General features: G+C 36.8%; 1 protein-coding gene across 5 annotated transcripts in view; it reads right to left on the bottom strand.

Moving 5' to 3' along the window:
- Window positions 1–25,075, bottom strand: part of UBR5 (ubiquitin protein ligase E3 component n-recognin 5) — a 146,796-nt gene that overhangs the window by 43,023 nt on the left and 78,698 nt on the right. For all 5 annotated transcript variants that reach the window (XM_066265918.1, XM_066265920.1, XM_066265922.1 and 2 more), the window contains exons 14-32: window positions 24,652–24,836; window positions 19,882–19,991; window positions 18,965–19,077; window positions 16,792–16,935; window positions 16,572–16,683; window positions 16,181–16,335; window positions 15,720–15,917; window positions 11,791–12,001; window positions 10,405–10,531; window positions 6,348–6,499; window positions 5,830–5,925; window positions 5,345–5,468; window positions 3,378–3,475; window positions 2,536–2,684; window positions 1,970–2,061; window positions 644–790; window positions 446–564; window positions 240–366; window positions 18–147 (exon numbers count right to left, since the gene is read on the bottom strand). In XM_066265918.1, the coding sequence (XP_066122015.1) occupies window positions 18–147; window positions 240–366; window positions 446–564; window positions 644–790; window positions 1,970–2,061; window positions 2,536–2,684; window positions 3,378–3,475; window positions 5,345–5,468; window positions 5,830–5,925; window positions 6,348–6,499; window positions 10,405–10,531; window positions 11,791–12,001; window positions 15,720–15,917; window positions 16,181–16,335; window positions 16,572–16,683; window positions 16,792–16,935; window positions 18,965–19,077; window positions 19,882–19,991; window positions 24,652–24,836 (2,589 nt within the window). The remainder of the gene's footprint in view (window positions 1–17; window positions 148–239; window positions 367–445; window positions 565–643; window positions 791–1,969; window positions 2,062–2,535; window positions 2,685–3,377; window positions 3,476–5,344; window positions 5,469–5,829; window positions 5,926–6,347; window positions 6,500–10,404; window positions 10,532–11,790; window positions 12,002–15,719; window positions 15,918–16,180; window positions 16,336–16,571; window positions 16,684–16,791; window positions 16,936–18,964; window positions 19,078–19,881; window positions 19,992–24,651; window positions 24,837–25,075) is intronic.

Below are 25,075 nucleotides of genomic sequence, written 5' to 3'. Positions count from 1 at the left end.
TCAAAGGCCTCACTCACCAAGATATCTGCTGTGCACTTGACTATAAGGCAGTGAGTGAAACAGTCCAGCCGAATCGTGCCACTTTGCTGGTTGAGGTACACTTGCTCTTCGGGCAGCAGATGGCCTATCCTACTGCTGGCGCTGAGGCTTGATGGGGAAGGAGAGACAGAACGTACTGTAATCACCCACACTAACATGGGAATACATAAATCTAAAAAAAGAACTTAATGACTACATACGGGTCTTTATTCTCCTGTGACCCAAACATAATCATAGATTTCAAAGCATTCCAGTCCTGCAGAACACGCTCCAGTGCAAGCTGGGCAAATCTGGGGGGCTCCAAATCATGATCAGGCATATCTGAATCTAAAAAAAAAGAAATAATAGGTAAGACAAAAATAAACATTTGCTTTTCATATGTGTCATAATAGTAAAATTTACTCACCTTCAGGATTGGCTGTCTTCCGGTTACGATCTTCCCTGATTCGAGGAGGTCTGTACTGGCAATGCTCCACTGTCTGCCTTGCAACTGTTTGCACTAAAAAGAGTAAGAGGTGCTCTCCCCTGCAAAGCAGAACACTGTTGTGAGGGGGTGTGTACTGTGCTTTTTCAACCTAATTTATGTCCTAAAAACCCCACTTGCCTGCTGTTTGGCAGAGTGACTAGATTAGTAGCAGTGAGCAGGCGATAAAGTAGATCAAGACGAGCAGATTTCTGTCCAGCAATTAGAGTTTTACATTTACATTTCTCCCAACAATCACAATAGGCTGTCGGTGACGTCCGTTTGAGTCTAGAAAGATTTCATACACAAGTACAAAAACTCAAAAATTTTAAAAAGACAAAAGGTCAATACTGAAATTATGGAGGCATAACTCATTAAAACCAAATAGAACCCATTGACTTTTAAACCCATTTGACTTTTAAATGTAAACCTCAACTGTTAAAATATACATAACAAGAAGGATTACTTAGTGGTACAAAGTCTATAAAGCAACACAAACCTCTCATGAGAAAAGGAATCTTATAAATGACTCAGGTATAGCCACTTGCTCTGGAATGTCTTCCCTATTTGCCCACAGCCCCAATTCAATTTAAGTGATCTTTCTATTTGCTTCTAATGAACCCCAATACCCTTATGGACAGATATTTCTTGCTTGTGTCCTCTGACAGAACTGTCAAACCCTGTGAGGACAGGGACTATCCACCTAGCTTCTAGGGCAAACAGTGCACTTAGTAAGCAATCAATGAGTACAGATTACCACGTTTAGATGTTTAAAATAAGAAAAACAAACAGCCAAAACCTTTTTTAAAAATCCTACGCATCAATACAGTATCTGTAAAAATTTTCCACTTGTTCTACATAATTACTCATTTTAAAGCAGAATAAATGGTTTTCACAAACCAATTTTCTCTATAGCATCTACACATCTGTATCAGTTACAGCTGATGTCCCTACAAGATTCTGGGGCACTGCAAATGTTAGTGCTGGTTATTTCACTGCTTCTTAGATCTGAAAACTAACAAACTAGCCATGGTAACTACTGCTGAATTTAAAGATTATTACATTTAGTTCAAGATGTAAATGAGGCACAAGGCCAAACACTCACAATGATGCCTTTAATGTGATTTCCTGCCACTAAACCCTGCTAAGGGGACCTATGACGTTGGCTGGAGAATACAAAAACATCCTGTAGCTTTATCTCAAAAGCTTAAAGTCTCAATGTATGACCACACATATTCCTTTGCACATTACTTTTATTTAAAGAGCAAACAAACATTTATTTCAAAGTACACTTTAAATCAAGAACCACATTTTAATGTATAAATTGGTTTTAAAGAGGGAAAGTTGATAAAACCTCACGCTTTCTGAATTATAAAACAAAACATGACTTTGTATATAAATTATTTTAATGCAGCAATATGAATTTAAGTAGTTTATAATATTTAAAGTAAACTAGACTGTACTCACTTGCAATCATGACCTTTATGACAAACCCTTGCACATTCTGTACAACAACAGAGTGACTCCAGCAAGCCACAAGTTCGACACTCAAAAATGTCCTAAAATTAAAAAGATATACTTAAAAATATTTATCTATTGCTCATCATAATAATTATATCCAGTATTTCCTAAAACAATTCAATCCAAAATTAATGTGTTCTGGAAAGAGTCATAGATGGGTGCAGTGAATATACATTTTATATTAGACAAGTGCAAATCAAATATTACCAGGAGGGCAAAATTAATTTATATCACCCCCCCAAAAAAAGAATTAATAGTTATAAAATCTTTATCAAGAGTTGTGGATCAGATTATACTACCCAGGGAGGAGTTCTCCTTTTTATGATATCCCATAACTAAGTTTAGAATCAACTCCTCTGCCTCATTTATTTAGGAGTAAAATAAAAATTTTCTTTGGAGAACTTTATAATTCAAAGTAATAGGAAATATTAGGCTTGTAATTCTAGTGATGGTCAAAGGGAAAAACAGAAAACTTGAAGAAAGCAGAAATAGGAAAATGTAAAATAACTTACCTGGTTAATGTGCTCTGCTCCAGTCCATGTGAAACTGCAGGTGTCATTACAACATAAGACATATAATGGAGAGTCATCAGGATTGGTACCTGATGGGCAAACCATTCCCATAAACACATCTTCCTCTTTTTCACTTGAAGATACTTCAGCTAAAAAGATTAAAGGACTTAATCAGACCCATCCACAACTTTCCTCAAATGGAAAAACTCTAACATTTATGCAATATAAACCAGAAAATACTAAATACTAATAAAAAATTGACAAAGTCAACAGGCAAGCAAATCCAGTTATTTCTGGTGCAAAGTAAAGCAAGTGTAATTATATCATAACCACATGGAGGACAATGCAAATGGACAACACATCAGCCACCTGAGTCCTGAGCTCAGGGTTATGCAGTTAGGATTCCAGTCCTAGCTTTATTTAATAAAGCAGAGACAATCACATCAGCTATTTATAGCCAATATTTTAAAGAGGATAACTACTTTAATCTTTCAAAGGATAGATGACAGGAACTAATATTACTTAATGCTTTCTACTAAGCAGGAATTCCAAGTCAGAAGGAAGAACAATAAGATATATGGCCTATAATTTCTGAAAATTTAAGAAATTTATACCAGCTGCTTTTTGATGGAAAGTTAGAAAATATAACACACTTGAAAAATGTATAAAAATGGATTTTATACACATACAAACATAAAATAATTATCTTGATAGTTTCTAATCAACTGTTCCATTTCTATATACAGACCTCAGGTTTGAATAATTATGGTGTTATGTGTACAGAACAGAATCTATTCAAATTAAAAAAATAAGCAACTCATTTAGGAGTTGAAATAAATCACCTTTTGCAATCTTCTGGGCTGTTTCTAAGATGGTAATTGCAGCAGGATAAGCTCGGCCACTTACAGCTGACATAAATGGAGTCATCCCTCTTGCATCCCTAAAATGAGAAAAATTGTACATAAAAATATAAATTATCAATTACTTTCCCTTAGTGATTATAAAAGAAATACATGTTAATGATGAAACAACAAGCTAGTTATGTTTTGTTAAATCACATCCCACCAAAGAAAATCACTGGTGTTATTTTCTGGTCTCATATTATCTCATTTAAGAAAGAAGGCAACCTCTGTGGAATCCTTGTCTCTCTGAACCACTTTTTTTCCTTTCTTAGCCTTTAGTGACACTGTAGACCAGCAAGAGCTCTGAAACTTAGTATTTTTTAAATGTGGGGACAGGAATATGCTCTATCTCATATGATTATCACGAGAATTAAATAAATTATTACTTAAAAAGCTTTTAGCATCCCTGGCCGGTTGGCTCAGTGGCAGCGTGTTGGCTTGGTGTGTAGACATCCTGGGTTCAATTCCTGGTCAAGGCACACAGAAGTACTCATCTGTGGTCGTCACCCCCCCCCCCAAATCTCTCTTTCTCTCTTCCCATCCCATAGCCATGACTCCAATGGTACAAGCAAAGGTGGCCCCAGGCCCTGAGGATGACTCCATGGCCTTGCCTCAGGTGCACTGGCCCAGTATGGCAGAGCACTGCCTGGTAGAAGGCTAGGAGGGTGGATTCTCAGTCGGGCACATGTGGGAGTCTGACTCTCTGCCTCCCCACCTCTCACTTAATTAAAAAAAAAAAGTTACTACAAGAAGTAGAGTCTGGCATGAATAATGGCTCATTTTTATAAAAATGTTTATTGTTATGAGTTTATAAGAAAAAATAATCATGCTGAAAGCAGGAATATAATCTACTAATGGTTAATGAGCATTTACCACAGAATACTTTTTTATTTATTTATTCATTTTTAGAGAGGAGAGAGAGAGGAGAGAGAGAAAGGGAAGGGGGGAGGAGCTAGAAGCATCAACTCCCATATGTGCCTTGACCAGGCAAGCCCAAGGTTTCGAACCGGCGACCTCAGCATTTCCAGGTCGACGCTTTATCCACTGCGCCACCACAGGTCAGGCACTACCACAGAATACTTATTAAAACACTGTATAATCTCATGATGGTGCATTCTGCAGCCAAAAAGATTTACAAATAAACCATGAGACTCATCCATGCAGTTTTAAAATTGATTCCAGGCCTCATCCTAGACCTATTGAGTCATACTTCTAGAGTGGAGCTTGGGAAATAATCTGTATAGTTCTTAAAGTTCTCCAGGTGACAGTGATAAAACTAATTTATGGATTTACATTTAAGAATAATGAAACACTGTGATCTTTTAACATATATACACTTAGGTCAAGCTAACATAAAGTCACTTTATAGTCATTTAATGTACATTATACTTTATGGAGAAGGCATCTTTCACTGAAGAGAGCACCATAAGAGAGAATACAATGCTGGATTCTGATAAATTATTTTAAATTCACATAAAATAACTTGTCATGCATTGCAAGAAGATCAACCTAATTTAAAAGGAGTGAAGCTGAATCTTCTTATCAAAAGTATATTAATTTGACTTTGGGTGATGGGTACACAATGCAATCAACAGTTCAAAGCTATTGAGATGTTCACCCAAAATCTATGTACTCTTTATTGATCAATGTGACCCCATTAAACTTAATTTCTAAATAAAAAAGCATATTAAGCCCTGGCCGGATGGCACAGTGGATAAAGCAGTGACCTGGGACGCCAGACAATACAGGTGTGACCCCCAGTCAGGGCACGTATGAAAAGCAATCAGCAATCAATACGTACACAGCTAAATGAACAACTAAGTAAAACAATGAGTTGATGCCTCTCTTTCTCTTTCTCTCTCTCTCCCACACATCAAAAATTTAAATATCAATATTAAACTTCTTACTTGGCAGAGAGGAGTTCTCGTAGATAGGGCTGCAGAACAACACTGTCACATAACAATTTTAATATAAAATGAGCATTGGCCTTTCTATCCTTCGATTCTACTACAGATGGCTCTGTGGAAGGACCTGAAATTGAGCAGATCCATTTGGTAACAAAACAAGAGTAAACAAAACAGAGTGAAAGACTATTCTGGAATAATATACCAAGTATCTATTAAATAAAACCACCAGAAAAATACTCTAGTATTAGTAATAAGTTACTAATTTTAAAAAATCTAAACACATTAACACTATTTACAAATCTCAACTAATGAAATGTATATACAAACCACAATTTCACTGACATATGGAAGATAATTAAGAGAATTGAATGCTTTTCAAGCTAAAAGTCTCCTTGAGATAAAATGTGGATCTATAAAACTTATTTCCAAAGTATATTCTCTTATCTTCCAAATGCCTAAGCAAATAAAGTAGTACAGATTCTCACCTGGAATGGTGGAGGTGCTGGGTCCTTGACTGGTGCCAGTGGCTGCTGTGGTAAGAGATCCCACAGCAGGGGCCAGGATAAAATCAATGTCACCATCTTTCAGTAAACAGAACAGCAGGAGGTATATCATTATAGGCAACATATCCCTAACATGTTCTCTTAACTGGCCTTAAAGCTCTTCTGTGCAAGCCAAACATACCTGACAGAGGTTTGAGTTTAAACTTCTTTTCCTAACTATAAAAGGAGGAATCCATTGGGAAATTTCTTGACTTATCTTGATGTATTATAGGTGACTTCTTACCAGTATGGAAATATTTCAATAAAAGAGGTATACCTGACAGGAGTTTCTAGAATTTTTTATTTTAAATTACAAAGCCCTTAAACTAATCTTTATAATATATATATATTAGTCTACTTTTAAATATTTCAGATTTCTCAATATCCCATTAAAATACTCAATTTCTTTTCTTTCATAACCTTATCTTTTGTGTAAAACTAAATAAAATAACTGATCTTACCAGGATCCATTGCAGGAGGGTCAGGAACCCAACTAGGGGGTGCTATGGGGGGTGACACTGGATCCTGATGGTCACTGGATGAAGCTCCAGCTTCATGTCTACCCAAACCAGCGGCTCTCAACGAACGTCTCATCATTTCCCGTAATCTCAAACTAGAAGAATATGGACAAAATCAAAACTTACTACCGTGACTAAATAAAAAGGTGCACAGAACTTCTCATCTGAGATCAAAGTCTGTTCTAAAAGCAAATACTGCAGGCAAGGGCAGTGAAGTACAAATGCCAATTCTGGAATCACAGAGTAAGTCAGTGAGGGACAGAAATAAAACTGGGGGCTCCTAGTACCCAGTTCAGCATTAAATCCACTATATTAAGCCCCCACACAAACTTAAGCACAGGGAACAAAAGTTGAGGTGAAGTAAGTTTAGAAAATAATCTTTCATACAGTAAAGACGAATGAACTAAATATTAAAACAAAAAATTTTTCTGTCCCGTTTATAATCAGTAAGAATTAAGTTTAATAATAGACATCAGCACACAGACTGATTAGCACAAAACTAGCGTAGACTGATTTAGTCCACTAATCCCTTTTCTGATCTCAAAAGCAACTGAACTAGTATTGACAGAGCATGTAGTTTGATTAAATCAAAGACCAATTTAGATTTATTTTTTATACCAAAAAAATGTATTTTTTTCCAACATACAACTTGCATCCCAAGGAAATTAATGAACGAAACTGGAGCTTGTAAAAATGTGTTGTTAGATTAATGTCTGGGCATGATCTTTTTTGCTCCTGCTATAAAAATAAAAAAAATACTGCACAGATGTGCACATCACTAAAAAGAAATAATCATAAACACAAACCTCATTAGGGGAACTGGTAACTACCTACCTATACAAAAATCTGTACTTCTAAATAAAAGCTTACAAAGGCTACAAAACTAAAACAAAATAGCGATTAAGAGACAGCACATGAGGCAAATCCCTTCAACTCGGACATAATTTTAGAGCTTCTAAATGAGTAAAAAATAAAAAATAAATTTTAAGGGCCGGGCAACACATAAAGGATTTCATCCTCCCTTGCAGATTTAATCCCAAAGACATGATCTTCCTGATTTGAAAGACCTAACACCTTACCATGAGCATTATTACTATGTCTACAAGTAATTTAGAAAGATTTTAATTAATGTTTGAATCTCTAATTATAAGTAATTAATCCTAGAGTAAATGTGTTTTTCCATAGGAATACATTTTCGATTTTATAAGGAAATTTCTAGTTAAAGCATTTCTTTTAGATGCTACTTTCAAGAACATGTCTATTTTACAGGCTTTGCATGATGATGCACCTTTGGGAACAGAAACATTCTTTGGAAGACTTTACAGTAAGTTTTAGTGTCTCAAATAGTATCTTAGTTATTGTAATAGTCACTATTTTAAAATACCTCTAGTTGATTCTTTTATGGTTTCAATGTCTCTTCTCTCCCAATTTAGAAATCTGAGTTTAAGAGTTTTAAAATATGGATGGGAGCAGGTCAGAGTGATTATTTCAGTTGAAGTCACGTTCCTGTCCAAAGACATCACCCACAGAGAAGGCAGGCTCCTTACCAGTAACATCACACACCAGGGTGACTGTGCACACGGTGTGTGATACTCCTACACAATTTCAACTAAGCTCAACATAGACATAGTATCCTAATGTGTCTTACTCAAAACAGAGAGAGAAAGAGAGAGAGAAAATCAGCAATAATTGGGAGGCACTGCAAATAACCTGTTAATAAATGCTTGTTTTGGGCTTTCCAAGAAGGCTATCCCAAGGTCACAAACTCAATGCCTACTGGGCCCAGAAGATAAAATCAGCTGAGGACAGGGCAGTCAGGGGTAAGAAATAAGGGTGATTGCAAACTAGAGGTACACATGCTCATCTAAAGGCATTCAAATTTTAAAGAAAAAAAATTTAACATTGCATAGGCCAAACAAAACATATGTGGGCTATTCTCCAAGTCCTATCTTAGATTAAGAATAAGTGAAGATAAATAGAGACCACAGTCTCATCTTGAACTTGCAAACTCCCAACTTTGTTGTTGTGATGTAGTCAATTCAATACTAAGTGAGGGGACCATTCCTTGTCATTAAAAAAGTTGTCCTTAACCTCTTTTCTTCATTAGGTCTTGGGAACATTTTTAAGTACAGTGCCCAGCTCCTCATATAGATGCTTTAAAAACAAAAACTAAAAACAAAAAAAAGAAAATTATTCTTCAAGATGTTGTACACAATTCATGAAGATTCACCTGTATCCTCAGTGGCTGAGGACAATACTGAGGAGATACCACCTTGGCTGCTAAGATTCAGAGTTTTGACATTTCTTCGTATAGGCTTGCCTGGAAGTCATCGTATTTTCTGACAATATGGAAGAATTCAAGGATGATGTAATTTCCTCTTTGTAAGCACGTTATATCCATGCTACAGAAGCCTTAGAATCCAGTCATGTTCAAACATACCACTGTGACAAAAAAGCGAAGGTCATGTGTCTTCCAGATTAACAATCTCTAGAGTACATACACCTGCAATCAGATGCATCAACAAGCTTTCCACTAAATCTGCCCTTTGTACTCAGGAACTATTGAGTCACATAACAAAACTTCTGAGTCAAATCATCATCTGAAGGTTAACAGTACTCCAGTCAACATTGAAACTGCATCAGTTTTGAGCTTACAGCTCATGAATCCCAGCCTGCATACTCATCAAGGGGCATCGCCTAGAAAATCCATTGTAGGCTAGAGGAGGGTTTCACTTCAATGAAGCAGAGTCTGTGGACTTCCTACTGCCCGGCGTGGATAATAAGACTCCTGTGCTTTCATCTGTTCAATCGGCAGCCCTGAGTTTGAAATGGTTAAGAGCACTGCAGTGAAATCTTCGGCAAATGCCTCAAAGGAGCTTACTCTGCAAATTATTTCTGTGAGCAACACATCACCCACTCTTGAAGCTCCTTTTAGTCTTTGCCTTCAAAATAATCCTTAAATGAAAAAAAGATGGCAGCACTGGCATTGGACCAACCATATCAGAGTCCAACTTGATTTGCACCTGTATTTTCCCTGAGGAAATGAAATACCTGAAATAATTCAGACACTAATTTATTCATGAAGAATTTAAGTTGTTCTCCATTTTAGACCAAATACTTTGTCTACTTAATGTAATCCTAAATAAATAAACTGATCATCATTTTCATTTTTGTATCATCTACATAATGTTTTTATGCTATTTGAAATTATAATTTGGTCACCCAAAAAATAGTTTCTGATAAATCTCATTTCAGGATGTTTTTGAACCTGGGAAGCTATCAAGTTGGTATCAATTTTAAAAGAATCATTTTTAAAGGGAAAGTTAAATATGGAACAGAAAATAAGCAAAGAGACTTCATTTTGAGTAGACTTTATAACTATATCACATTAGCACAGTGAGCAGTGCTTCCTTTAATGATCTGTCAAGCACCCAATAATTTTGGCTGTCATGTCTAATATAAATGTGCTTTTTCTTCAGAAAAACAACTATATCCTAAATTCTTTAGCTTTGTCACCTATTCACAATGTGCTTTATGCTTTGTCCATCCCAAAACTCACAAAGCCTGAAATTTCTATCAGACATTCATAATATACACCACCTGCCTTTTGTTTCTTCCCAGATTAATTTCCCAGAGAAGTTGACCTAAATAAGCAATCTGAAAATAAAAGATTGAGGTTCTTTCAATTACTGTTATTAGTTGTTCTCCAACTTAAGAAAATAACTTCCTAGGAAACAAAAATGATAAATTTAAAACACATTCACAGAATCAAGTTTGAACTATTTGTCTAAATTATCTCAAAATTTTTAAGCATCCTAGATCCTATTCTACACTTACATTCTAAGTAGATATTATATTTTTCCCAGGGTGCTACTGGGGGGAATAAAAACAAAAGAAATGGACCCACCAATTCATGCAGATGATAGGTAAGAGATATATTTATTTCTGTACTTGGGTTATGTTTCTGCCAATTAAACATTCCTGGTAAAAATCACATTACCTTCGGCTACTTGATGATCCAGCCCGATTACCCGGGCCATTACTTGAAACAACTGATATTGCATTTGCAATGGCCTCAACAGCAGAAAGCCTTTCAGCAAATGTGTTTCTTTCAGAGCGCTCTGCTTCTGAAACACAAGAGAAATATTAGGATCAACTTAAACTTCAAAAATAACTAAGAGATTAAGTATGTACAGGTCATTAAATGCTAACTGCCTTGTATTTTAGTGCTCTAATTCATATACTAGAGATAATACCTTAAAATTTTCTCCCTAGAGTAATAAATACTTAAGATAGATTGAACTATGACCTTTAATATAGGAATTATTTCTTCATTCTGCTTTACTTTTCAATCCCTAAAGGTGAAAAATAATAGCCTGACCAGGGGGTGGCACACAGTGGAGAGAACATCCGACTGGGACGCAGAGGACCCAGGTTCAAAACCCCAAGGTCACCGGCTTGAGCGTGGGCTCATCAGGCTTGAGCATGGGATCATAAACATGACCCCAAGGTCGCTGGCCTGAGCAAGGGGTCACTCGCTCTGCTGTAGCCCCCCAGTCAAGGCACATATGAAAAAGCAATCACTGAACAAGTAAGGAACTTCAACAAAGAACTGATGCTTCTCATCTCTCCCTTCCTGTCTGTCTATCCCTATCTGTCCCTCTCTCTGACTCTGACACACACACACACACACACACACACACACACACACACATACAATAGTTACTCACAAGCAGAATGAAATACAGAATTCACTACCAAGGAAGATAAAAACCCACAAGTCAGTACCTCAACCTTAGTTTATATACTCATTCAAACCACTATTCAAAATACGGTTCCTAAAGAGTCAATGGCAGAATTCAAAATAAGGAAAAAACAATATAAATTACACATTTGCATTTTAGGTTTTCAGTTTCCCCCTTCATTCAGTAACTTAAAAATTGAAGGCAAAAATACTTATTTACTCTTCCAAAAAAAACTAACAACTCATTCAGTTATTTCCCCCTCTGTATTCTAAAAATTGGGATAAAGGTTGTCTTAATATAACTTGCCTTCATTTGCTAAATAATTCTCATGGTAAAAAGTCACCTGCAGTTATAAAAATCAATAAAGCTCTGTATTACACATACAGGTTGTGTATATATCACAGAAAATAGAACCCTAGGCAACAAAAACACATTGATAAAATTTGTTTTGCTTACATCACACAGTCATCCTAATAACAGGACAGGAATTTTTACCTTCTGAGAATGTCAAAAATCCTAGATTTTACAAAACAGAGAAGAAGTACTATAAATTCTTTACAGTGATTTTTTTAATAGTTGTTATATTTTCAAAATTGCCTAAAATTCTCCTTTAAACACTTTGATATAGTTTTTAATCTTACCCTCCTCTTCTTTGGTTTCCTTATTGCTGGTTGGAAAGCAAACTGATACACAAGCATGCAAAATATTTCGATTTCCATCACATCTGTGGCTGATGAATGTCTGTAGCATCTGTAGATTCTGCTCTAAAACCACTGCTTGCTCAAGATTCAGAAGATATTGTCGGCAGGCTTCATAGTCACAGCGTAGAATGTGCTGCATTAAGGTTTGTTTCTGTAATCAGGAAAATTAGGGGAAAAACTTCAATAAACCTAAATAATATTACACGTCAAAAATTTCTCATGGCCAACAAAAGATTAGAATCAGCTCTGCAAATAAGTAAAGACAGTTTTAGGTAACCTGGCAAAAGGAGCTGTTTAAGGGCACCCTTTAAATAGAGTACACAATTGACAGGAATGGGAAAAGGTGGGTAAATTTTCTCTAAAGAACCGATGAGTAGTTTTAACTTTTGCAACAAACTCAACTCTGTGGCTACAGTGGGAAAGCAGTCATATACAAGGCACAACTGAATGGTAGCAGCTGGATTTGGCCTACAGGCCATATTTTGTATATATAACTATCAAATTAGAACCCTAGTTATTACTGAGTGTATCATATACCGCACCTAATGTGTTACTAGCAAAAAAGTTTATTTTGTCACTTATTCTTACAGTAAAATGCAGGAAGAATTCACTTACCCGAGTAAGCAAAGGGTATACATTTTATTCAAGCCTACTCACACCCTTTTCTTAAAGGTTATATCACACTGTGGTACATGAAAACCAAACCTTCAACTCTTCTGAAGTCATGACTCACGCAATTCCCAAAAGTGACAAAAATATCCTTCATTGTCAAAGACATGGTAATACCGATAAAGTATTAAAACATACCATTAATAAGCTGAGAAACAGCATGCTACAGACTGAATACTTGTGTATCCTCAAAATTCAAATGCTGAAACCTAATCCCCAATGTGACGGTGTTTGGAGGCTGGACCTTTGGGAAGTGATTAGATTATCCAGTAGAGCTCTCATGAATGAGATTAATGCACTTTAAAAAGGCTGAAGAAACAGAGTTCTCCCCTTCCACCATGTGAGGGTAAGCAGGCCTCACCAGACACCAAATCTGCCCAAGCCTTGATCTTGGACTTCCAACCTCCAGAAATGTGGGAAATAAATTTCTGTTGTCTATAAGCTACTCAGTCTGAACAGACTAAGCCACAGCATGAAAATAACAAAGAATGGACTTCTTTCAGAATGTAAGACTATAGTTATAGGATATTACATGGAATGAATATAAAGCATTAGTTCTGGAAAACAAGTAATATTGTTCATTTTAACTAGAATTAGAAACTGCCAGAAGAAAGCAGGTGAGAAAAGAATATGTGGAAATACAAAGGGAAGAGGGAAGAAAGATGCATTTGAACAACTTCCACCTCCTCCCAAACTGCTTCAATAGCCCGTCCCTTCCCCCAGCTCACAGGAAGGAGGAGAATGTGGAATGGTGAGGGGTACAAGAAAATACAACGAACTATTTTCATTATCTGCCACTTGTGAGATAGGTCATTTTGATTGTGGAACTAAAACTAAGACCCTGAGGTGACCCTATAAATTATAATCTCTATCCAGTTCAAGAATATGAGGTGAGCCACATAAGACTGACCTTACCAAAGACTGGCAACATATATGCATTAATCAGTATGTTGAGAAAACATGTAAAAGTCTATCCAAAGAACAAGAAGCACAGTACTTTTAAAAGAAACAAAAATCAAAATATTCTGCTGCACACAGCTGTGACACAGAATGTTTCAAGCAATTAGCCAATCATTTGGTTGGAAGCAGCTACTCTACAGGGAAATTCCATCTCCAACCTGCAATACTATACATACACGGGCTCTCACACTGAGAGTATTAATACCACACTCAATGTGTTACAAGCAAAAAAATTTATTTTGTATCACTGTATGTTGTATTCATCACTTATTCTTATAGTAAAATTCATGGAGAGTTCACTAAAAATAATTCTTGCATGTCTACTATGAACCAAGTCCTAGTCACTGAGGTACAAAGATAAATGATACACTTTAACCCTACCCATGGAATTAAGGACACATTTTATATTTCCCTTTGGGATGCTGACAAAGTAAGTATACAGGTCATAGAATCAAATGCCTACAACAGCATTTTAAGTAATAAGAATGAGTGGAGGAGGCTGAATGCAAAAAAGATAGTACAAACTGTATAATAAATAAATGGCAACAACATTCCGTCACAGAGCAGTAAATTTTAAGTGGCAAGAATGGCAATGAATTAGACACCAAGACAGTACTCATTCTAGTTTTCAGTCTTTTATGCAGGTTCTTTGTTATCATCTTAGCATTTAAATACTGGGACTGGCCCTGTCCAGGTTGAGTTCAGTTAGAGTATCGTCCCAATTTGCCAAGGTTGCAGGTTCGATCCCTGGTCAGGGTACATACCAGAAGTCAAGCAACACGTGCATGGATGGGTGGAACAACAAATCAATGTTCCTCCCTCTCTGTCTCTCTCTAAAATCAATCAATACAAATTTTTAAAATAAATAAATAAATGCTGGGACTATCTCTTGGCTGAGTCCTTAGACCTTTACTCTTCTCCATAAGCTTCATAATATTATATTATTCATTAGAATTCCTTTAACTATCACTGGCAACTCCTAAGTATATTTCTTCAGGTTGTCCTTTCTCTCCTGGTCTTCAGACTTACACATCTAAGTCTATGCATCATCTCCTCTTCGATATCTGACAGGCATCTTAAATCTAACACATCAAAAAACAAACACCTTTCCTACAGTCTTCATCTCTAAAAATGGCAATTTAATTCTTCAAGTACCTTTTGTCCTCTTGCTACCTCTATTTGACATCCTATATTTAGCCATAAGCACATTTTGTTGGCTCTACCTTAAAACATAAATCCAGAATCCAATCACTTCTCACTCAGAACTGTACCTCCTGGACCAAACCAACTCCACCTTCCACCTAGATTACTTTAATAGACTCCTATCTGGTCTCCCTGCTTCTACCCTGTCCCCTAGTACTCTTAGCATGTAAGCAATGATCATCCCTAAGTCACATCAGGTCAATTTCTGCTCAGATTGCTCCAATTACTTCCAATGGTGTTATCTCCACATCTAACAAATACCTCAACGGCAGCATGTTTAAAATTAAACTCATCCTCTCCCCTTATTCCATTTGTTCCTCCTTCTGTTTCCTCTCCACATCAACCACACCCAAATCATAGGCTTCTCAAATCCTTCCTTTCATTTACTGTTGGCATCCAGTCATTATACTTTATAGCTTCTGTTTCCTTAATATCTCTCAAATCTACCCCCTCTTTCTCATTTCCAAGAGTTCAAGCTTACTTCATTTCTTACCCAGATAATTGTATTAGCCTTTTTATCTGGCCTCTCAACTTCTGTTCTCCATCTGCTGCTCTCTTCCTTGGGAAAGGCCAGCTTACATTCCTTCTCCTAGCTTCCAGGGGAACTCTCACACCCCTTAGGTTAGCACACAAGACACCCTAGTGCCTTCCTCCAGACTTATCAGTACCACTCACTGATCTTTATGAGCCCACTCCTGGTGCTATCAAAAGAACATACTTGTTCCCCCAATCCCTGATAACACCTCCCACCTTCATCTCACATCTAGGAGACCACTATCTGATTATTCAGAGCTCGTACAAGCATCACCTTCTAAGAGAAGCTTTCTCCACAGTCAGTCTGATTTTCATATTTCCCCATTGTGCATGCTTTCTCAAAACACTTAAAATACATGTAATCACTGATTTACTCATCTCTCTTCTCCTAATAGACTAGCTCCTGTAGGGAAGGGAAGATGAACAATCTACTCAAGACTGTTTCCCTGGCCACTAGCAGAGTCTTATGAGTTCAAATACCAAGTAGTTTCAAGTCACATTACCTCTACAGCCATGATGATAATAGCAGCTTTCTTTTTGATTGTTGAATTGGCAGGAAGATTTATTAAAGAATGTACACCCATTCCAAGACTACTGATAGGTGGAAGATCAAGCCAATCTGGATCCCTTATCCCTCCCATGCAATCTTTGGCCATTGGGTAGATAGTACCATTTCCATCTCGAAGAATAATAGGCGACTCCTATAACAGAGAAAAAATACTAAAATTTGTTACCAATAAAAATGTATTATCTGATTTTTACAATAGGTACATCTGTTTTTTAAATTATACTAGTAATAGATATGCTAGTAATAATGATCTAATAAGAAATCTAGTATTCAAATGAGCTGAACATTCTAAATTTTCCAATTGTTTAACAAACAAATTAGAGTCAGACTCTAAGCTCCACAAAAAATAACAATGTTGTCATGTCACTTTTCAAAAGCAAAAATAAGCCTCTGTACCTGTCCAGCAGTGAAAATGGCTACATTTCTCTCATTCTGACCAAGGAAAGCAATGCTGCTTGTAGGGAAATTATTTTCCTGTTCTGCTTTTCCTGTAGCAAGATCAAAGATACAGTACCGTACCCAATTTCCAGTCTTCAAAACAGCATGCACACCTTCAGAAACATATAAATATAAAAGAAAAGTGTTACATGTCTTTAATCTCTTCCAAATTTTGACCTCTCTGGCTACATTTGTAAATCAATTCCAACAAGACACACTTTATTCCATTACAATATACACAGGGAAAAACAGCTGTCAAGTGCCCCAAACCACTTCATTCTGTTCATTTACTGCCCACGTGTTAAGGGAATACTGATGATGCCATTTGAAAAATCTACAGAATCTTTACCTTTGGAATCTACATTCACTGCTAATATTTCTGTTTTTTCAGGTATACAAAGCTTTTTAGGACTCCTTTGGAAACAATCAGGAACTTTTGGTGTTCCACCAGTTTTGACAACCTAAATGAAACAAAAGGAACTTATTCTAAAATTCTGTAACATCCTCAAAAATCTGTAACATGGAGTCAGTCCCCATATTCACCCGCTCAGGGAGTCCTCCACACTTACCTGCAGTTCATCAATTCTAAGTAACCGACAGTCCTGCAGGAGAGAGGAAGGGTCCGCATCAGAGCCCGAGCTGCTCTGACAGTTCGTGTTACTGGACGTCCCTGGAAACTTGACAGCAACATAGGCACCATCCACTTTTAAAACCTAAAAATACAGGTAAATATGCTAAGTATTAATAATTTATATGAAATCAATATGCAAATGATATTCATTAAATCAATATAACATTGAGGCATCTAATTCCTTATGAGTATGTTTCTTCAATAATCATCACGCTATAAAATTAACCTGAACAGACTCAACAAAGTTTTGTTGTTGTTATTATTTAAGGCTTTTTTTCTGAAGAAAAATTAACCCACATAGCCAGTAATTAGTCTGTGGATATTTAGCAACCAAATAAAAAAGTTAAGTATAATCCACAAAATCCTTCTTTAATAGTTTAGTGCCCCGTAATGCAAAAGAACTTCTGCAATGATGCTAATGTCTTTACCTGCATTATCCAACAGGACAGCCATTAGCAGCTACTAAGCACTTGAAATGGAGCTTCTGTTGACTGAGGAGCTCGTTTTAGTGTTATTTAATTTTACTGAAATTAATTAGCCACATATACAGCTAGAGGCTACCATATCAGAAAAACAGGTGTATAGTGTAATGCACAGGAAGACAAGTATAGGATTTGAAACCAGAATACTGAGTCCCATCTCTACTACATACTGCTTTTGATTTTGAGACAGTGAGATCTTAGGAGAAGAAAGCTGTCCACAAACTACAGTTCTACTCTGAGACAAATGGAATAGAGTATGAAAAAGGTCTTTGTAAATTGCAGAGCACGGTGTATCTACTATTTCCTTTAAGTACAAATGAAAGATCATAATATTTCAGAAGTTAATGAGTAATCAGGAAAAACTTTACTTTGCAGATATTCACTTTGGTTTTAAGTCTATGTGGAGAGAAGTGAAATTAATGGCATTCCAGCTGGTAGATTCTACTAACTTGGTTTCCTAGAAGACATTCTCCAGGAAGAACAAAAGACAAAGTAAAACATGACTCGGAATAGTAAGATTTTAAAATGTTATGGAAGATGATCTCCATTAGAACTGTTTAATAGTTTCAAAGAATAAAGCATATCAAAAAGTAATATACTGGCCTGACCAGGCGGTGGCACAGTGGGTAAAGCATCGGACTGGGATGCAGAAGACCCAGGTTCAAGACCCCAAGGTCGCCAGCTTGAGTGCAGGCTCATCTGGTTTGAGCGAAAGCTCACCAGCTTGAGCCCAAGGTCGCTGGCTTAAGCAAGGAGTTACTCGGTCTGCTGGAGGCCCGTGGTCAAGGCACATATGAGAAAGCAATCAATGAACAACTAAGGTGTTGCAATGCGCAACGAAAACTAATGATTGATGCTTCTCATCTCTCCGTTCCTGTCTGGCTGTCCCTGTCTATCCCTCTCTCTAACTCTCTCTCTGTCTCTGTAAAAGAAAAAAAGAAAAAATAAAAAAATAAATAAAAATAAAGTAATATACCTCCTAAAATACCTCTTTTGCAACTTTTCTGCAAATCTAAAATTATTCCAAAATAACATAGTTTTAAAAAGCATCATAGTAAAAACGCTAAAGGAAAACCATAGTATGTGGATTTCTGAGTTCAATTTCTGGTCAGGGCACACAGGGGAAGTGACCATCAGCTTCTCCACATACCACCACCCCCCTGTCTCTCCCTTCTCTCTCTTTCTTTTTCTCCCACAGCCATGACTCAATTGATTCAAGCAGTGGCCCCAGTGCTGAAGAGGCTCCCTGGAACCTCCTGACTCAGGTGCTAAAAATAGCTCAGTTGCCAAGCAACAGCCCAAGATGGGCAGAGCATCAGCCTGTAGGAGGCTTGCTAGGTGGATCCTGGTAGGGGTTCATGCGGGAGTCTGTCCTTCTGTCTCCCTTCTGGCAACTTAAATAAATAAATAAATAACAAAGGAAAAACATAATAACTATCTGTTTATCTGTCACACATACGAGGAGACACCTGCATCAGTTTAAGAGATGGGACTTAAAGAGATCACTGAAGGTGAGAAATAAAGGAGCTTTGAAGAAAGAATGATGAACACTCACCAACCATAAATTCTTGGATAACCAATACCATTTAAATTCTATTAGTAATTAATTCTCAGATATTCTGAACCCACCTTGCCAACAGGAACATTCTTAACATCTTCCACAAAAACGACTTCCCGAAGAGACCATTGCTCTTCATTCACTTTTTCCTCCTCTTTTGGGGCAGGGGTGGACCGTCGTCGTTCTTAGACAACAACAAAATGGTAAGTACCAAAAAGAAAATGTAAAAGAGACTTTATAGATTTCATCTAAATATATGAAAAAAAGATCATTTGTAAAGGGATACATAATTTAAATATATAAATTAAAATTTCACGAACTACTGCCTTCTAAATTGAGGTCTTATGATCAACTTCCACTTCTAATGAATTCATAGTGAAAAACAGCCTTATTAGTTAAATGTCTAACAATATTAACACTACTACAACCAAGTGCAAGGAAGAATTGCAAAGCATTTTGGACCCTCAAAATTAGGGCTACCTGCACAAGGTTTTTAAAAAGAAAGATGTGTTGGGCTGTTCTTAAAACTATCGCATAGCTATTAAAGTTTAACTTTCAATTTCAACTGCAAAGCAACTATACTGTAAAATACATTTATGGTGAGGTGTTTAAAAAAAACAACTCTTAAAATCTCAAGTGCAACAGTAAGTCTAGGTTTATAAATTCTACAAATTCTAAGCAAAAGTTGTGACTGAGCCATAGCCAGTTTACAGTAACATTCTCAAAAAGCTGGGAAGATATCATGGTAGTGGAGTTATTTAATGCTATTACTGCAATGAGTTTCACATATTGTAAAAAATTATAATGCTCAAAGACAAGAGAAATAGTCAGCACTGTAAACAATATTTCTTCATTTAAATAAAGCCACACATGCACCAAAAAAATCAAACCAGCAGAAACACAATTTATATAAAAAAATATTACAAATGGTAGGAGTTGCCTCAAATCAGAAAGCAACTGGCCAGCGTGCACCACACATAAAACTTACTATACGGCATCGATGCACTGCTGGCGATCGAGGAGGCATCGCTGCAGGTGGACGCTGGAGATGGTGGAGGGCCCATTTCCGTTTTCACGGGTTCCTGCTTACTTTCAGGTCTGAGATTAGAAATAGAATTCTCTTTATAATTAGGAAAATGGTTATTAGAAACTTGTCAAATGGTTTATTTTTAAGACTTAAAGTTTATTCTTATATAAGGGAATAAAATACACTGATCACAAAAATTAGGGGATCAGGGAACATGAGATACTCCAGTACTTTCAGCCTTTTGTATGGTGCATTTTCACCAATAAAATAAAAGTTCGTTTTGCATCTTATTTGCATAATCAAATAACTTTCTTTGATTTGTCATTTGCTTTTCTGATGTTCTTGTTTAATTAAAAAAATCAAGTGCTTCTTTTTTTAGTTTCATATTCATTTTGAAATATCCCCTAATTTTTGTGAGCAGTATATTAAAAACTTGTACAAAATGGTATACTGTATTTCCACATGTATAAGACGCTCCCATGTATAAGACGCACCTTAATTTCGGGGCCCAAAATTTGAAAAATAAGTGTGTTACAGAAAGTCATTGAACTCAAGTTTTATTCATCATAAAATTCATACAACTCCTCATCACTATTAAAACTCCCATCCATTAGCTTGTCCTCATCTGTGCCTGATGACAAATCATGGTCTTCAACAATGAGTGCAAAAACAAGCGCGAAAAAGTGGGAAATGCAAGTAAAAAAAATCTATAACCACTGTATAAGACACACCCAGTTTTTAGGCCCCAGATGGGGGGGGGGTGCGTCTTATACATGGGGTAATTTTAGGACTTATGGTACTGAAAAAAGATACACAATGCATACTTTAAATTTTTAGTCTTGTTTTAAAATAGGAAAGAAAAATATACCATATAAAGTTATCAACAACTTGGAACAACTCTTTATTCAGATAAGCCTTATCAAGGAATAACAATGAAAGCTACACTCAATTTATCAACATAGCTTTATCATAAGCCTCTTGAGCAAATAAGTTTCACATTTCAGAGAACACTTACTTGGACATAGCAATTTAACTGAAAAAAAAAAAGGTAATAAAGGCAAATTAAAAAGTCCACTAGAGTTCACTAATTTCTTGGAGTTCAAAGAAGAAACTCCACTCACAATGGTTTACCAAAATATATTCTTGACCAATTGGTGGTGAACTATCACATGCTGTAACTAAAATGAAAAATTATAGGAGTAATGAACTACCCTTCTTCATTTAGTTATTTCATTAATCATAATTAAGATAACTATACAATATTCGACGGCTGCTAAAAACAAACATTTTAATTTATTTATTAATGGGCAGATGTCAATTTTTGGCCTAAAAAAATCACTATTACTCAGAAATTGTTGTATATAGATCATCCTGGTATATATTATCATCAGGGCCATCATCTTAACCTAACCCTCATCTCCTTACTCCACGCCTGGAACTTCATCTGAGTTTAGAAACGGTCCTCAGAAAACCAGTATTATTTTCACTAGCATCTTAGCAAAGTGCTCTGTGTAAGAACACATGAACAGTTAGTTGCTCGTGAAAACCTCGTAACAGTGGAAGCAAGCTGATTCTCACTAATCCACTAGCAGGCCTTTACAGTGAATGTATTTCAATGAGTTACAAAGAAGTCAATTTGAATTGAAAATGATTATTTTTTTTTAAAAAAATGTTTATTTTATTGATTTTAGAGAGACTACGGGAGAGAGAGAGCAGGAGATAGAAACATCTGTTCCTGTATGTGTCCTGACCAGGGATTGAATCAGCCACCTCTAAACCAGGCGTCCCCAAACTGTGGCCCCCTGAGGCCATTTATCCGCCCCCACCGCACTGCCGGAAGGGGCACCTCTTTCATTGGTGGTCAGTGAGAGGAGCACTGTATGTGGCGGCTCTCCAACGGTCTGAGGGACAGTGAACTGGCCCCCTGTGTAAAAAGTTTGGGGATCCCTGCTCTAAACCAACTGAGTTATCCAGCCAGGGCAAAATTATTTTCTTCTTTATTTTTTTTCTTTAAAGCAAGAGGAGGGGAGATACAGAGACAGACTCCAGCATGAGCACCGACCAGGATCTACCCAGCAACCTCCCCCCAGTCTGGGGCCAATGCTCTGCCCATCTGGGGCCACAGGCAACCAAGTACTTTTTAGTGCCTGAGGTAGAGGCTTGTTGGGGTCATCCTCAGTGCCCAGGGCAGATGTGCTCAAATCAATCAAGCCATAGCAGCAGGAAAGGAAGAAAGAGATAGAAATAGAAATAGAGATAGAGAAAGAAATAGAGACAGAGATAGAGATAGAGACAGAGACAGCGAAAGAGGAGGGGCAAAGGGTGGAGAAGCAGACGGTCACCTTTCCTATGTGCCCTGACTGGGAATCAAACCCAGGACTTCCACATTATCAGGTTGATGCTCTATCTCTGAGTCAACCAGTCAGGGCCTGATTAACTTAACATTTAATTTCACTTAGTTGTTTCAATAAATTGAATAATATAGATGACAAATTTCAAAGATCTTGAAAAAACTTCGTATGTACAAGATTCAAAAAGCATATTCTATTGTAATCTCATTTAAACTATTAATACACACCAAAAATATTTCAAATGTTCTTTACAAAGTTTTGTAAAATATTAAAATGTAATACTTTTATTTTTAGGGTTAAAAATAATCAATGTAATTAAGAAGTCAATAAACCTGTTTTTTCAAAACAAGACCAAGCACTAAAACAACACACACAAAAACTTTATGAAGCATAAATTATAATAGCTTTGACTTATTCAAGATTCTTTAACTTATTTAATGATAATCCCTGAGTTTCAGAATTTCAATTTGCATTTTTAACATTAAGAGGAATAGCAGCAATAGAGGTAGTAAATTCACAATCATTATATTTATTTGAGCAAACTAAAAAATTTTAGAACTTTAAAAAAACCTACATGTATAGTAAAATCCCAATCATTTCTTTTTAGTGTGTGTATATGTGTGTATACACACACACACATATATTCAGAAAAAAGTACAAGAAAATATTTTAAAATGTTATTTCTGGAACGCGACATTAGTCTTTCATGTTTCTATTCACATATTTTTATAGGATTAAAAGAAATTATTTTAAAACTTTTATTAAAGTTTTTTTTTTATTATTCATTTTTAGAGAGGAGAGAGAGAGACCGAGAGAGAGGAGAGAAAGAGAGAGAGAAGGGGGAGGAGCCGGAAGCATCAACTCCCATATGTGCCTTGACCAGGCAAGCCCAGGGTTTCGAACCAGCGACCTCAGCATTTCCAGGTCGATGCTTTATCCACTGCGCCACCACAGGTCAGGCTATTAAAGTTTTTAAGTTCATATACCAAGTAACCAAATTCTAATTCATATGAATATTTTTAAAGATGAGATGTTTCTAACAATACAAGTGTTAAGCTCTGTGTACTTGGCTCCCAAACCATAAGCAGGCCCCAGAATGTGGGCTATACACAATTCAGTAGTATTTCTGGTTCTTTTTTTTTTTTAATTTATTTATTTATTTTTATTTTTTACAGAGACAGTGAGTGAGTCAGAGAGAGGGATAGACAGGAATGGAAAGAGATGAGAAGCATCAATCACCAGCTTTTCATTGCACATTGCAATACCTTAGTTGTTCATTGACTGCTCTCTCACATGTGCCCTGACCACTGGCCTTCAGCAGACCGAGTAACCCCTTGCTGGAGCCAGCGACATTGGGTTCAAGCTGGTGGGCTTTTGCTCAAACCAGATGAGCCTGCGCTCAAGCTGGCGACCTCGGGGTCTCGAACCTGAGTCCTCTGCATCCCAGTCCGATGCTCCATCCGCTGCGCCACCGCCTGGTCAGGCTCTGGTTCTTTTTTTGTTTTGTTTTTTGTTTTTATTTTTAAGTAAGAGGCAGGGAGGCAGAGAGACCCCCGCATGAGCCCCAAGTGGGATCCACCCACAAGCCCTCTACCGAGGCAATGATCTGCCTATCTGGGGCTACTGCTCTGTTGCTTGGCAACTGAGCTACATATTTTAAGCACCTGAGGCAAGGCCATGGACCCATCTTCAGTGCCCAGGAACAACTTTGCTCCAACCATTTGAGCCATGGCTGTGGGAGGGGGAAGAGAGGGGGAGAAAAGGAGAGAGAGAAAGAGAGAAAAAGAAGGAGAAGAGGTGGAAAAGTAGATGGTCACTTCTCCTGTGTGCTCTGACTGGGAATCAAACCTGAGACTTCCATACACTGGGCAATGCTCTACTACAACCGACCAGGTCCTATTTCTGTTCACATATATTTCTAACCTATAAGTTTATAAATCCCTATGCAGAATTTTCCTCCCCAGCACAGTGACCTGAAAAACCAAATATCAAGATGCAAGCAAGATGGTAGTTAGAAACCAAGGTGATCAAAGACGGAAAGGGGGAGGAGGCTGACCTACCATAGTAGGCTGAATACATTATTACTGCTATACAACACCTGCAAAAAACACTCTCCAACAACCAAAGACAACAAGAGAAACACCCACTTTTATTCTGGCCATTAAACGTCAAAAACAATTATAATATGCAAATATTAATCAAAGAGCAAACACTATATTTTACCAATTCCTTCCCAAACTCCTGAGAACCTTAACAAGACCCCATCCTCTTAGCACTTTTCTGTGTCACCATACCTGAGTGTCCCTTGCTCAGCACTCTCATGGAGAGCACAAACTAGAAAGCGGTATAAAACCAGGATTAGTTAGGGTGTAGTACTTACTTAGCTTCAGTAGTTTTGCTAGCTTTGTCCATGCTTTTCAAGCTCTCAGGAGATCTAAGTTGAAATCTGCAGCTATCGTTCATATTCCAAACTGACTCCATTAAGACACCCACTTTAGGAATCCCAGCACTAATTGAAAATGCAACTGCTCCAGCATGATAAAGAGGGTTATTTCTCAAGCATACCTGGCAAACAAAAGGAAAATCACCATCAGGATGACAAACTAGAAGAGTAATTTCAAAAATGTATAAAAATACAATATATAAAAAGTACACTGCTTCCTTGCTTTTACAAATATAATCTTACACAATCAAGAGGCAATAAAGCATTAACTTAAAGGTCTCCATTAAAAAAAAATATTCTCCAAAGTAAGAAACAGGAATAATTTCAGCACATTTGCTAAAAATTAACTTTAAAATTTCAA

The sequence above is a fragment of the Saccopteryx bilineata genome, chromosome 3, assembly GCF_036850765.1.
Source record: "Saccopteryx bilineata isolate mSacBil1 chromosome 3, mSacBil1_pri_phased_curated, whole genome shotgun sequence".
NCBI classification, from domain to species: Eukaryota; Metazoa; Chordata; class Mammalia; order Chiroptera; family Emballonuridae; genus Saccopteryx; species Saccopteryx bilineata.
Note: the sequence above shows the minus strand (reverse complement) of the source record. Positions and strands in the feature narration are given on the sequence as shown.